The 14,458-nt window shown below is 62.8% G+C and overlaps 1 protein-coding gene across 2 annotated transcripts; it reads left to right on the forward strand.

The window, feature by feature from the left end:
- The first annotated feature begins 572 nt into the window (after positions 1 to 572).
- On the forward strand, positions 573 to 14,101 carry UBE2I (ubiquitin conjugating enzyme E2 I). 2 transcript variants are annotated; one of them, XM_027043666.2, is made up of 7 exons: positions 573 to 700; positions 5,525 to 5,601; positions 5,789 to 5,872; positions 6,902 to 6,974; positions 10,906 to 11,015; positions 11,154 to 11,233; positions 13,485 to 14,101. In XM_027043666.2, exons 2-7 carry the CDS (start codon positions 5,536 to 5,538, stop codon positions 13,546 to 13,548), a joined length of 477 nt encoding a protein of 158 aa, XP_026899467.1. In that variant the 5' UTR covers positions 573 to 700; positions 5,525 to 5,535; the 3' UTR covers positions 13,549 to 14,101. The 2 variants fall into 2 exon arrangements, with proteins under 2 accessions (XP_026899467.1, XP_053069041.1); XM_053213066.1 differs by lacking the exon at positions 573 to 700 and adding an exon at positions 1,164 to 1,345.
- Positions 14,102 to 14,458: the final 357 nt, after the last annotated feature.

Consider the following 14,458-nt stretch of genomic DNA (forward strand, 5'->3'; position numbering starts at 1 on the left):
TGTACCGGGTCAACTCATTGGGCGGCTTCGACGGACGCCCCGCCCAGGGCCCGGAACTGACCAATTGCAAGGGGTTTCACAGGGCGCCGTGCTCGGGGGACCGTCACCGTGCTGCGACGCTTCAGGGGATCCTTAGGCCTCGGTGATCTTTTCCGCCCGGCCCCTGGTCCCAGCCCCAAGGAGACCTCCGGGACCCGTGCCCGGAGAGCTGCCCGCACGGCATCCGGGGAGCCCTTGGGGATCTCGGCCTCCCCCTGGCCCCGCTGCCCGCCGGCGTGTCCTCGAGTGGACACACGCATCGCGAGGGGGAGTTTGTAGACGCTCCCTCCATTCGGGGACGCGGCTCCTTTAAGGGCGCAGGTGTCCGCGGCGCCGCCTGACTGGAAAGGAGCACGCGGATCCCGCTCCCGGGCAGGGCCCGGGGCGCGAGCGCGCGACAGCAGGGCGCGGGAGGCGGGCGGCGCGCAGCGGCGCGGGCGACGCGGGGCGCGGGGCGGCGGCGGGGGCGCGTGGGGCAGGCGCGCGGCGGGCAGGCTCCGCAGGCCCCGCCCCGCCCCGCCCGCCGGGGTCCTCGGAGCGCTCGGGCTGCGCGCGGAGCGGGCTCGGGAGGGAAGTCCCGAGACAAAGGGAGCGCCGCCGCCGCCGCCGCCGCCGCTTCCTCCTCCTCGTCCGCCTCGCTCGCCGGCCGCGGCCGCCCGAGGTGAGCGCGGGGGCGCGGGCGGGAGGCGCGGGCGGGGGCCGGGCTCGGGGCCTCCGCCGCCGTCGGGCCCGGGCCGAGCGGGCGCCTCTTCACCCCCGGCCCTGCCCCGCGCCCCCGCCCCGGGCAGGCCCCGCTGCCCGGAACCGGTCCTCCTCGGAGCTACGGGCGTGCGGCCTCGGCCCCGGGCCCGGGGTCGCGTCGGGCCGGCCCCTCGGCCCCCCGCCGCGCGCCCCGTTCGGGAGCGGAGAGAACGGCCCCCTGGCGCGTGCTCGGCGGCGTCCCCGAGGTGCTGCTGGCAGCGGCCGCTGTTGACAGGGACGCGAGCCTGGGCCGCCCCGCCGCCGGGGCTCTTCTCCGCCCCAGGGAAATTCGTTTCCGGGGTCACGGTCTGCACACAGACCTGTGGCGTCTGGCAGCTGGGGCGAGCGTGCACGGCCGAAAGAGTTGAAAGTGGGGGATTGCAACATCGCCGGCTCGTTTAGCGGGGGTCGAGAAACCAAAACAGTCTGAGTTTTCTTGTGCCTCTGAAGAGCTCCGCTTGCAGTTGGTGGGATCCCTCCCTGACGTTAGCGCTGCGCTTGAGGGAGAGTTTTCGTACGCGGTTGCTTTGTAGCCATCGAACGGAGGTCGGAACTGGTAGTTAACGTGAGTAGGAGGAAGCGAAGGGGATGGTTAGCCGGGCTCCTGATCGTGGTCTGCAGCTGCCCCGAAGACCGTACCACTTGGTTCGGCTGGTGTAGTTTGAAAATGTCCTCAGTTCCTCGGTTTGTGAAGTTGTCCTTTTGTTTGTTTTGGAAGTCTGTAGTCCTAAGTGTTTCTCGCTCTTAAGGAAACACTTAAAAGGTGGCTTTTGGGTAGAGCGTCAACTTCACCGAAAAGGAAGATGGATCCTGAATTTGTCTCGCTTTGCTCTGGTCTTTGGTAGCGGTGGAGGTTAGGGATGAGTTCTTCTTGCTGTTGGACCTTTGTCCGGGGAGTCCTGGCATTAGGGACCTTGCTTCGGGAACAGCCTGGGGTCCTGGGAGGTGTGTTGGGAGAGAGCAGGGAAGCGCAGCCTCCGCAGGCACCTGTGTCAGGTGCACCGAGTTTCCTGCCCCACCCCACCCCCAGGGGGTGGGAAAAGGTGGTCCACAGCTTCCCATCCGTAATCTGCTTCTTCCTGGGCCAGCCTGTGGGCTCCTAGCGCCTTCCCCCATTTTGTTGGGAAAGTGGAGGATGGAGGTGCTCAGCTCTGTGCCTTCCGGTAGCAGATCGGGATCTGAGAAGAGCACATTCCGGTGCAGCCCACAGTGGGAGCCCTGGAGGGAGCCCTGGAGGCAGGTGGCAGGCTGGCCTCTCGTCCCTCAGGCTGTGACTAGTAGTGCCAGGTTGTGCTGCCCTGGCTCCTGCCTGCTGCTCTGAGGCGCTCTCCTGACACCTAAAGCTGCGGAAATGGCTCTCTTCGCTGGGCGGGTGGATCTGGGACTCTGAATGAATGGATCCGCGCTGTGGCGAAAATGTAACAAACTGGCTGCTTTGTCCTGGCAGCAGGAGGCCAGTGGGAGTGGAAGCACCAGGTCTCTGCTTGGGACAGTGCAGGTGGGCACCTGAGGCTCTGCGACCCGATGGCACAAACCGAGTTTGCTGCCCAGTCCGGGTCCACCGGCCACCCCCGAGGAGGGGGCTGCAGGGACTTTGGTGGGCCCAGCCCTCATTACCTTCCACAAACCGGGACAAGCACATGCAGCCAGGCCCCAGGACTAGGTGACTCTGGCTGCTCTTCAGGGCAGAAGAGGTGGCCCGTGGCAGGGTTGTGACCCGCGGTGAGCCAGCAGACGGCACTCAGGGTCGCCCCCCTGGCCCGGCCCCGTCGCAGCCCCTCCAGAGTGCCCGGATTGTCGGTGTCCGTGGCTCCTCCCTGTGGGGGAGCGCTGGCCTTTGGTTTCACAGACCTGTTTTGTTGCCTGGCTGAGCTCAGACTCACTGGGGACCTCGCATGCCTTCGGTCACCGAAGCTCTGTGTGGGTTAATCCTGCAGAAGCGTCCTGCCTACTTGTGCTGTCTGCCCAGGGGGCGGGGGTGTGTGCTGCCACAGTGATCACTCCGAGGACGGTGGGGCGCATGGGGCCGCGGGCACTTGATTGAGAGTCCAGAGTGTCCCGTGCCTTCAGGGCTTCTGCAGGGAAGGGCATTTCCACTGACCCAGCTTGGTGCTGGGTCAGGTTCCGTGCAGAAGAGCCAGTTGAGGTGAAGGGTTTGAGAAACTTGGGGAAGTGAAGATTTTCAGGTGTCAGGGTCCCTGCCAGCCTCTGGCCAGAGAGCACCTTAAAGACAGACTGGGCTGTGCTCCCCTGTGCCCTGGCTCCCTGAGGGTACTCTGTCCACCTCATGCAAGCCCAGGTCCTTGCCTTCAGGATCACTGCCCCCGCCTTGTCGTTTTCCCTGGGCCTCTGCCTCTGTCCCAAACAAATATTCCAGACAGGTGTGCTGTCCAGTGAAGGAGGTCCCCCAGGTGTTGCCCTTCAAGGTCCCAAACCCCCATAGCATCATGCTCCTGGCAGTCAGGTCTGCACAGGGACGGGGAAGGAAGAGGGCAGGCCGGAGCCCTGGGACGGAGCGGTGACAGAGAGGAGTTCTGGTTGGGGTCCCAGCATGGTGCTGTCTGTTTTGGACTTAATGTTGCAGTCAGGGAAGGTTGGAGCCCATTTACAAGGTGTTCTGGGGTCAGTGCCACAGCCTGAGGTGGTGGCCGGGGTTCAGCCCGTTGGTCACGTCATCCTGACAGTTTCCTGAGTGGAGGACTTTCCTTTTTGACTTTTGCTTTTTCTTACAATAACAGAAATAAACTTTCTTAGTACCGGACCCCATCTGATTGGTCTGGTGGTGTGTCTGTCACAACTCAGCCGGCTTCCTGAGACCCGGGCCCATGGATGACCCCGGAGGCTGCGGTGCTGATGCCCAGGCCCCTCCTGCCCCTTTCCTGGGAACACAGTTGTCCAAGAGCCTCCCGAACCTGTAGTGCTGGGCCCCACCCAGAGTTCCCGACTCATGGCCACGGGGCCTGGGGACGTTCGTTTCTGACACGCACCCCGGTGACCCCACCACCCGGGCCTGCCTCTGCTGAGCTGGTGGCCTAACCGCTCCCGCGCTCCGGCGGGGTGGTGGGGGTGAAGGGTGTGATTTGGATTGGGTTGCTGAGGCGGGTGAGGGTCAGCCTGAGCCGGGCGGGGGGGTTTGCACAGGCGTAGCCGATGGGTGAGTGGTGGCAGCAGCCGAGAGGAGGCCGTCCCCCGGAAGGCAGAGGGGGACGTGAGCCGGGTTCGGGTTGAGGCTCCATGCTTAACAGGCACGTTACCTTCTGGATCTTCACTGCTGGTCGTCCTGAGTCTGTGTTGAGCCCCGGGGGCGGTGGGTGAGCCTGAGCCGGCAGGCGGGGCTGGTTTCACGCGTTGTCATGCATTGTCGTGGCTGGAAGGTGGTTCTGAACCCGGTGGAGGGCGCCCCTGTTGTCCTCAGGAACGTGAGGTGTGGTCCTTTCACCCACAAGAGCAGAGAGGAGACGCTCTCCTTGGAAGGCTGAGGGGCTGAGGGTCGGGACAGGCTAGGGGACTGCCTTTTTGTCTCGTTAAAGCCTTGTTTATGTTTCCGTGGACTTTGAAGACAGACTTAAGGCCAAATTCTCTAGCAAGGTTAGTGATCCCTGAGGGTACAGGGAAGTTGGGGCTCCGGCCTCTTAGGCTGTGCGGGGTGAGCAGCACCCTGGAGACCCTGAGAGGCAGCTCTCCCCGCAGGGAGCGTGAGCCAAGCGGATGGCGGGGGTAGGGGGAGCTCTGGGCCACTAGTGGGGACCCTGAAGGCACCAGGCCTTGGGGGTCTGTGGTCTGGAGGTGCTGGGGGACCTGACACCCAGAAGCGGGACTCTGAGTAACCCATTCCTCCTGCAGCGCTCCTGGGACTGGCGGGCCCAGCGGGCAGACTGCCTACCTCTGGGCCTGCATGGGTGTCTTCTCCCCAGGGGTTCCTGGGTCCTGCTGGCCACCCCACCCCCCCCACCCCCGCTGACTTTCCCGAAGTAAACGGGAGAAGAGTCCTGATCTCTCTGATGTTCGTGGAGTGCCAGTGGATGGGGAGGTGCGGTGGGGTGAGAAAGCAGAGGGGATGGAGGAGGGTCGGGTGCTGTGGGCCAGTTGCAGTCTAGGGACTTGTGCACAACGCGGTGGGCTTGCTGTCTGGGGCACCTTTCTACTCGGTTGGTTTCAAGAATAAGAGTTACTCTCTTGGCCAGACCTGAATCTAAATTGTGAGCCCCTGATTCTACACTGGGGGCCTGATGCCCCCCCCCCATCTCTGCATTGGCAGAGGGGAGTGGTCTGCCACTGCCCTGGCCCCCCACCCCGGTCCTCAGGCAGTGCTCTGGACATCCCCACCGTGTCCTTGCCTTTCCTGTGGAGACTGACGGTGGGAACCCTGTCGCTGCAGCCCTCTGCAGTGTGACAAGAGGGCAGGACAGGTGTGCGGGCGTCTTCTGGGAATGCTGGTGAACCCTTCCTGCACCGCACATACGTAGGCCTGTGCCGTGGCCCCTGGGGGTGGGATGTTCACAGGGAAGGGGCCCCACGTGGAGGTGTTCTGGGTCTCCGGAGCATCCTGGCTCCCTCTTTCCTGGAGAGCCGCCCGCGGGAGGAGGCCGGGGTCGCCCCTTGGGGACGTGATGCCCGGGGCAGACTCCAGGCTGGGCGGTTTGCTGGGAGCCCGGTCTGTGTCAAGCTGGGTGAGCGAGGGGAGGGGCGGACGGCTCCTGCACTTTGCCTGTCCTAACCGCGTGCTCTGCCCGGTCTCTTGCAGGGACTTTGAACATGTCGGGGATCGCCCTCAGCAGACTGGCCCAGGAGAGGAAAGCCTGGAGAAAGGACCACCCGTTTGTAAGGAAAGCTTTATTTCTGTGCGTAGCGGGGGGGCGGTTTCTCCCGGTGGAACCCGGGAACCCCATCCCGCCTGCTCTGTTACACACTCTGTGCAGGGTGCCCTTGGGAGTCTCAGGACTGTTGTGCGAGCAGGAGGAATGAGATGCCGGGGCGTTGATGTGCCTGTGTGGTTGTTTTCTCTCAGGGCTTTGTGGCCGTCCCAACAAAAAACCCCGATGGCACGATGAACCTCATGAACTGGGAGTGCGCCATTCCCGGGAAGAAAGGGGTAAGGGGCGCCACTCTGCTGACTTGCTTCTCCAGGGGAGGGGACAGGGTTGGGGTGACAGGTGATTCCCCCCTCCGCCACCAGTCAGCTTTAATTCAGAAAGAAGGAGCTGTGTTGCAGGAGGGGCTGGGTGTGGCACCCCCACCGAGCCCGGGGGCAGACCCTGCTGCGTGTTCAGGGAAGAGGAGCCTTGGGACGCGCTGGAGAAGGGCCCAGACGGAAGGAAGGGCCTTCCCGTTTGCCCTTCAGACCCGCTGCAGCTGAAGTAGCCAGGATATAGTGACGCTCGACCTGGTGGTCTTTGAGCCTGGGGCAGGTAGCGGGGGGTCCAGTCAGGGCCAGCGTATTTGAAGCATTTGGGAGTCAAGGTCTCCAGCAGCCCCGCATCCGGCTCTTTCTGGGTGACCCCAAAGCCAAAAGGAGACCCCTGAGGTGACCTGGTTACGCCCCGGCCTTATCGCCGCCACGTCCCTCCACCCGTGGCGTGGCGTTTGCGTGAGCTCAGCCTGGTGCTTCATGACAGCCTCCTCGCCCGATGCTAAGCTGGCAGGATTAGGACTCAGCTTTGTCCTCGGACGATGTGGTTTGCTTTCTCTGTTTGCCACGGCTCCGTGGAGGGCCGGGCCCGCACCTCTGCCTTTGCTAAGCCCATTCTCAGCCCATCGTCTGAGGCTGAGGCAGGTGCGCCGTGGCCTTGTCCCTCCCGGAGGAGGCTGGGGAGGGCTGTGCTGGTGGAGCTGGCGACAGGGGCCGCTCAGGTGGAGATCCTGACCCCCGATCCTGGGTCACGGGGTGGCCTGCCGGCCCCCGCCTGTCTTCCCGGAAGCCTAGCTCTCGCCACGCTCCTCTCCGGGGATGGCTCTTTCCGGCCCCCTCAGGGCCCGTGGCAGCCCCCACGGTCCCGTCGTGGGGACAGCCGGTCGGTTTGTGGGGCGGTGCTGGGGGCGTGCGGCAGAGGCCCGTTCCTCCTGGGCTCAGCCCGCGGCGGAGGCCGGCGGCACGCCTGACTGCACATTCGTTTCCCCGCAGACCCCGTGGGAAGGAGGCTTGTTTAAACTGCGGATGCTTTTCAAGGACGACTACCCATCCTCACCCCCAAAATGTAAGTAGAGCGAAGCCCTCACGACTCCCGTCTGCTTCCCCACGTTTGCCGTGCAGCAGCCCCGGGGGCTCTGACCCCTGGAGGCCGTGGACTGGAGCCAGGTGCACGTGGCGGGCGTAGTCCGGTGCCGGCTGTGATCCACCGGGAGGCTCCTGGCCCTGAGTCCCTGTCGGGGATAAGGTGCCACCACTGTCTGCCCTCGCTAGGGATGGGCGTCACAAGGATCACGGTCCGGAACCCCACCTCTCGGAGGGTTTCCTTCCCTGACCCGTTGTCACCGCGCCCGTTTGTTAACACACCACATCCAACTTGTTGGCTGCGAGCCGCCTGGATGGATAAGTCTCCGGAGAAGGCCGTGGGAAGAAAAGGCCGAGGCTGTCTTTAACGTCGTGCTACGGTTATGTCATCAAAGTGCACTTTCGCGAGACTCAGGACGGGAGGAGCACCAAATTCCTCCCCGCTTGCAGCTGGAAGCCACCAAAACCGGTCCGTGGTTGGCTAATTAAATGAGTGAAGGCGTGCCTCGTGTGGAGAAGTGTCCGCACAGCACGTGGCCACCGGGAACGGCCATACGGGAACATCTACGCTTGGGTTAGTAACTTGAAAAGGTAGAAGAACGTTTTCCATCATAACGGCGTCTAGCAGAAGAGTTTTAAGCATGGATAATTAGCAGGGTGACCCCTGGGATGGAGACTTTTCATTTGGCTGGTTCTTTGCTGTTTGAATTGTTTCTGCCGCGTGGAGGTATTGCGTTGAATAGTAGCTCTGATTAAGAAACGAGACAGGTCACGGCTGCTTTCGTCACTTGTGTTCAGCTTGATACCTGAATTCCAAGCGGACTTGACAAGGCAAAAAGAAAAATCCCAGCCGAAGAGCGGGAAGGGAAGACGGGCTGCAGATGGTCTCGCCTTTCTTTTTAGATCTTTTTGGTAAGGTTGTGCAATAAAGGATTAACCTGCAAAAACCTATTTTCAACATAATTGCAACAAACGGAAGTGTTTGACCCCGACTGTTCACAATAGTGTCAAATCCAAGTGTGGAAGTTTTTGTGGAAATCGTCACACGGATTCTAGAAGTCAGGAGCACGGAGAGTAGCCGCGGCCCTTAGAGTGCCGGGGGTGGTCGGGGAGGCCGGGGCTGAGGCACGTCGGTCCAAGGGCACCCACACCCGTCAGCAGGATGGGCAAGATGTAAACCGGACAGACCTGCCACGGGGACACGGTGACTGGGATGCAGGCCTGCCGGGCAGAGGCCACACGTGCCACGTGTTTATGACATGGGCGCAAGGCTAGTCCGGCGAATGGACCGGGCCCACAGGGTATCCCTGCGGAGGAGACAGGAATTCCCCCCCCCCCCCAAGGTAGCCTTCCAGATGAATCTCGACATCCAGTGGAAAGAAGGAACGGTGCGGCTTCTAGAAGAAGATTGGTAGATTTCAGCAGCGAGGCACAGATCGTGCTTTGGCCCCGTAGACAGAACATCGCTAACGGGGCTACGTCACACTGAGCACCACGTGTTCGCCAGAAGAAGCCAGTGAGGGAGAGAGATGGGAGCACACGCCCCCCCCCCCCGCCCCCCCCCCCCCCCCACTGACCCTGAAGGGCAAAGGGCGTCGGCACGCCAGTAAGGAAACCGCAGGCGCTGTCGGGCCACACGGGAGGCTGTCCCCTCTTGTGCCCGCAGCGTGGGAAGAGGTGCCGACGTCATCTCCCGCGGAGGGGCAGAGCAGCGGGGCCCTCAGACCCCACCGCAGGTGTGGATTTGCACCGCTTCCCCTGAAGAGCTGTCCCCCGAGTCTGCGGAAGCTGAAGTTGGGTCTCTCCAGGACCCGGCTGCTCTGCTCAAGTGAGCGTTCAGCAGACGCGCACGCACGCTCACCGCGGGTGGGGACCAGCTTGGTCACGGCAGCCCCATCTGTAGTGGCCAGAATCTGGAGGCGGCCAAGTGTCCCCGATCCAAAGATGGGTGGGGGCGCCCCGGGGACCCGGTCAGTTAAGCTCCGACTCTTGATTTCTGCTGGGATTGCATCGACAGCATGGAGTCTGCTTCTCCTCCCTCTGCTCGCTCCCTCTGTCAAACTTTAACGTTTATTTTTGACAGAGAGAGATGGAGCATGAGCAGGGGAGGGGCAGAGAGAGGGGGACACACGGAATCCAAAACAGGCTCCAGGCCCTGAGCTGTCGGCACAGAGCCCGACGCGGGGCTCGAACCCACGAACCGTGAGATCGTGACCTGAGCCAAAGTCAGACATTTACCCACCTGAGCCACCCAGGGAGCCCTCACTCTCTCAAACGTTAAAAAAAAATCCAAAAAAGAAGAATGGGTAGACATTGGGGGACAGTCTACAGCAGCCAGAGGGAAGGGCCTGCGAGTACCTGAGACTGCGCGTCTCCCAACGTGATGCGGAAGAGCAGAGCCGCACAGGAAGTCAGCAGCCGGCCCTGCGGCGGATGGGGTCTCGGCAGGGGCTTCTCTGACTGGAGGAAGCCAGCGGTGAGCAGAAGTCGGGGACAGGGGCTTGGGCGAGGCCGTGCCCGCCACGGCTGTGCTTTCCTAGGTGAGAAAAGAGATGGACCGCCCAGATGAAATTAAAATCAGGCACTTGTGCTGAGGAAGAAGCTGAATTCAGAGAGCAGAAAGGCGTGCTCGGGGCGAGAGCAGGTTCCCAAGGGCCCTTCCTGCGGGGGCTCGAGCCAGAAGGTGTGCAGCACGCCCACAGGTCAGGAGACAGACGGGATTATCGGGCGGGAGACGAGGCCGGGAGTTTCTCCAAGAAGCGGCCGGTGCATCACAGTGAGTGAAGGTGCTCGCCGTCCGGAGTCCCCAGGGACGGCTGACCTCCGTGAGGCTGCCGGGGGTCTGGGATCGTGAAACAGTGGGAGCTGGCGGTGGGCAGCACCTCCTCGGGGCCGGATGGCCTGGCGGCGTCATGTAGACATGTGCGCGCGTGACCCGCGAGCGCAGGGCCGGGAGGGCGCAGGCTGCTCCCCCTGGTGGCCCGGGGGGAGTCTCTGGGAGACTCCGGGTGCTGGTGCCCGGTGTGGTGGTGGTTCGGGAGTTCCGTCAAGCTACGTGAGACCCATCGTACTTTTTGGGGCGTAATTAACGTTTTTAAGTGAAGAGAAGAGGGGACAGTGCCCAGATAAGCAGAGAGGAACGCCCTAGCCTGTCAGTTGTGGTGAACGGTCCCCGGGGAGCTTCAGGCAGTTTTCCTGCTCTTCTCTGTTGTAGGATTTTCTACGTGTGTTCGTTTTTTAGAAAGAAGGAACTTTTGTTTTTGTTTTTTTTTAATTTTTTTTTTTCAACGTTTATTTACTTTTGGGACAGAGAGAGACAGAGCATGAACAGGGGAGGGGCAGAGAGAGAGGGAGACACAGAATCGGAAGCAGGCTCCAGGCTCTGAGCCATCAGCCCAGAGCCCGACGCGGGGCTCGAACTCCCGGACCGCGAGATCGTGACCTGGCTGAAGTCGGACGCTTAACCGACTGCGCCACCCAGGCGCCCCGGAACTTTTGTTTTTTAAAAGAAAGAACGTGGGATCCTAAGAGCCTCTCTTTTTGGAGCAGAATTTTGTGCTTTGAAAATGGCCACTTGTTTGGAAGGGCCGCCGAGTTTCTGCCCTCAGCTGTCCCCCCAGGACCGTCCTCACCTGCTGTGCTGACTTGGGGAGGGACGGGAGGGGTGGGGATGCCCAGGACTCGGCTTCGTCCGCCCACTGTCAGGAGGCAGGGTCCGGGCGAGCACATGGCTTCGCCTCCCAGTCCGGGACAGGTGCACGCCTGCCCCCGCCCCCCACCTACTGCCACCTCACGGCCACCGTCCTTCGCCAAATGCCTGGTGGCAGCAGGTCGCCCTGGTGCGGGGAGATTGCATCATCCTGCCAGACGACCGCTGCCGCCAGAAACACGTTTCCTTCTTCCCTGTGGTCCAGGCAAATTTGAACCACCGCTGTTTCACCCGAACGTGTACCCTTCGGGCACAGTGTGCCTGTCCATCCTCGAGGAGGACAAGGACTGGAGGCCGGCCATCACGATCAAGCAGGTACGGCATGCAGGGTGCTGGCCTCAGCCTTCCTGTGGGGCCAGAGGCCTGTGGTCTTTATCTGAGGCCGAGGCCGATGTCCCAGAAAAGCTTGCCTTTCAAACCGCTGACCCCTGTGTTCTCTTGTCTCTCACACAGATCTTGTTAGGAATACAGGAACTTCTAAATGAACCAAATATCCAGGACCCAGCTCAAGCAGAGGCCTACACGATTTACTGGTTAGTAGCGGTCTGGCGCTGCTTGCTGTGGCCACTCGCTGGCCTGCATGCGTTTCCCCGGAAGTCTGGTCCGGGCGGCCCGTAAGAAGGGGGAGCAGCAGGCTGGCTGTGGGCGGGAGAACAGTTCCTGCCGCTCCGGGCGGCCTTCGCGAAAGGCCGTGAGACACCAGCTGTAACGGGGAGACCGAGTGAGGCCGCCAGGGAAGCGTCTGAGGCCAGGAAGCAACCAGGACAGGCCCTGTAGGCAGCAGGAGCTGCAGGTGCAAAGGGCCTGTGGTGGGCAGGAACGGGTGAGCGAGGGCTGGCGTGGCCACGGTATTGTTGGGCGGGGAGGGGCGTGGCAGGAGGTGAAGGTCAGGTGATATGGGCCTCTGTTGGCCACTTTGTCCCTGAGAAGCTGTGGCTGGGCAGACCATGCGTTTGGTGAATCTCAGTCCGGTGCAGAGGAAAGGGCCCCCAGGTGCGGGTGCCAAAGGAGGCGTTTCCAGTAGCGCAGCTCCCCGGGCTCCAGATCTCGCGTCACGGCTCTCCTGTGGCCCTGTTTCCCACACCCTCCTGGGCCTGCGTGTGGGCCACCGGGGAGTAGCCCTTCCCTGTGTGGCACTGTGGTGGCCGGTGAGTCCCGTGGGCCAGCGTCCGCCACCTGTGCCGAGGGAGAAAGGCCAGGTGTGTGTTAGGGTGGGCGACAGGTTGAAACTTGGTGCTGTGAGCCTGGCTGGATTGTTAGCAGGGCAGAGGCCTCCTGGTTGTGGGGTCCGCCATCCCCTGGCCCTGCCAGCGAGCTTCCCCGCTGGTCTGGGAGGTGGGGCTTAGGCCTGGAGCGGGGCTCTGGGACCTGCAGGGCTAGCGTAGGGGGTAGAGGTCAGGCAGGGACGTGTTCCTTCCAGGGGACATTTCTGGAAGCCGTGGGTGCAGAGGGTGAAAGCCGAGGGCAGGACCGTTCTCTGGCCACCCTGAGCAGCAGGCTAGACGTCCGATGCCTGCCTGCGGGCAGGAGCTTGCAGTTGATGGCTCAGGTCCCTAGGCCCAGGCGGGGCGAGGCCCGCATCCCCAGGGGCGTGTTCCCGCCGTGGCTCAGCTGGAGGTCACGTGGTCCCTTGGCAGCTGTGTGCCAGTGGCTCATGAGATGCGTCCCCCTGCTCTCCGCCCCCGGCCGGGCGCTGTGCGAGGTCACCACGACCTCTGTCTGCAGCAGCCCGCTGGCCCAGGCCTCTGTGAGGCCACTCATGACAGTACACGCAGAGTTCTCACGACAGACCAAATGGTCTGCAAAGCCAAGGTCTCCGTGGCCTTCAAAGAGCTTGCTGCCGGCTCTGGCGTGCGCCTCGTTGCAGGGGTGACGTTTGCGGTGGCCGGTGGTGGCCACGGGCGCCATGGTGCCACTTGTGAGAGGCTGGCCTTTCTGTGCCTGTGTCCGTAGCTGCCGGGGCAGCAGCAGGCGCTGCAGGGTGGGCGGCCGCTCGCCTGGGGCCGCTGAGGGTCGTCCCTGTGGGGCCCGGGCTCCTGGCCGCCCGTCACACCACCCCTCCTCTTCTACAATTTCTCCCGCCAGCGGCGTGCGCTGGAGCACTTCAGAGCTGACTTGACTGCCTTCTAGCTCCTTCCAGAGCCCCCTAGGCAGCTGCCTCCATCCCGGGGGGCCCCGGGGCCAGGCTGGGCTATTGGCTGGGGTGGGAGCTCACGTGGCGTGGCCCAGCAACAGAGGCTTGTCCTGTGGCCTCGACTCCTCGGCTCTCGTGGCCCTTTGTCCCTCCACCCTGGGAGCCCCCGCACACCCCGGGGCCTGGGCCACAGGCGACCCAGAGCAGCGCCCTGAGAGGCACGCTTGTGGAGAGCACGGCTTGGAGGGACCCCTCTCTTCCGGAGAGCACTGCACACTCCCAGGTGCGTCCCCGCTGGACGCGTGCTGTGCCTCAGCTCCTTGGGTGGGGGGGGTCCCAGACCAGCCCTGGAGGTCATGGCGGTCCCCTGGAGCCCCGTGGGGAAACCGGCACCAAGTCCTGTCCGCCTGGCCAGCAGAGTGGTGCCCGGCAGTCTGGGTTCTCTCTCCAGAACCGTCGCTATGGTTTCAAACCGAGAGGTGCCGGTGGCCGGTCAGATTCGTAAACTTTGCTGCGCCCCACCCCCACCCCCACCCCCACCCCACCCCACCCCAGGCCTTCCTGACCTCGAGCCACCCTCTGAGCCCGCCCGGCCCTGGGCCCCCGAGGGGGCTGCACCTGCTGACGTGTCTCTCTCTTGACCTTCTCAGCCAAAACAGAGTGGAGTATGAGAAGAGGGTTCGAGCACAGGCCAAGAAGTTTGCACCTTCATAAGCGGCGACCGCGTGGCAGCGTAAGAAGGAAGGGATTGGTCTGGCAAGAACTTGTTTACAACATTTTTGCAAACCTAACGTTGCTCTGTACAATTACTAGTCGCCTGGGGAGGGTTGGGCGGGCGCCACTTTCCATTTCCGCCACCGGTACACAGTCCTCGACTCGCTGAATTGCCCGGTTTTTCATACAGGGTCTCTTCCTTCAGTCTTTTGTATTTTTGATTGTTATGTAAAACTTGCTTTTATTTTAATATTGATGTCAGTATTTCAACTGCTGTAAAATTATAAACTTTTATACTTCGATGAGCCCCGAGGAGCTAGTTTCCTAGTTTCCTTTGCTCGCGGATGCAGGCATGCTTCCCACAGTGTAGAGCTACGCCCGGCCTCAGCTGGCCTCCCTCCCGCCTCGGTCTCCGCGCACCCTGGGTTGTGTTGCTTACGAGCCTCAGATCCAAAGTCAGCCGGCGTCTCGTTCCCGCATCACTTCCTTTGTGTCTATATGGCGTTTTGTCTGTGTTGCTGTTTAGAGTAAATAAACTGTTTATATAAAGGTTTTCGTGGCATTATCGTCATTAAGAGCGTGAGGAGGCGGCCTCGCGGGGCCCGGCCCCCCACGCGGCTGCAGGCCGGCGGCGCCCAGCTCGCGGCCGTGCTCGGCTGCGCCTGGACCCGCGCGGCGCTCGGCCCGGGCCCTGTGAGGAGCGCTGTGTACGAGGAGGTGTGTGCCCGGAGGTTGTCTCCTGACCCCAGGTCTTTGCGCTCCTCAGAGGGCGGGTCTGGTCAGGGCGGAACTGGCGTCCGGAGCCTCCCGGAGCTGGCACCGGCCGGTCCGAGGTCCTCCGGGCCCCAGGGAGGACCGTGCGCAGGCACTGGCCGGAGCCCTGCCTGGGGGGGTCCTGGGCATCAGGATG

This window comes from Acinonyx jubatus, chromosome E3, assembly GCF_027475565.1.
Source record: "Acinonyx jubatus isolate Ajub_Pintada_27869175 chromosome E3, VMU_Ajub_asm_v1.0, whole genome shotgun sequence".
Lineage (NCBI taxonomy): Eukaryota > Metazoa > Chordata > Mammalia > Carnivora > Felidae > Acinonyx > Acinonyx jubatus.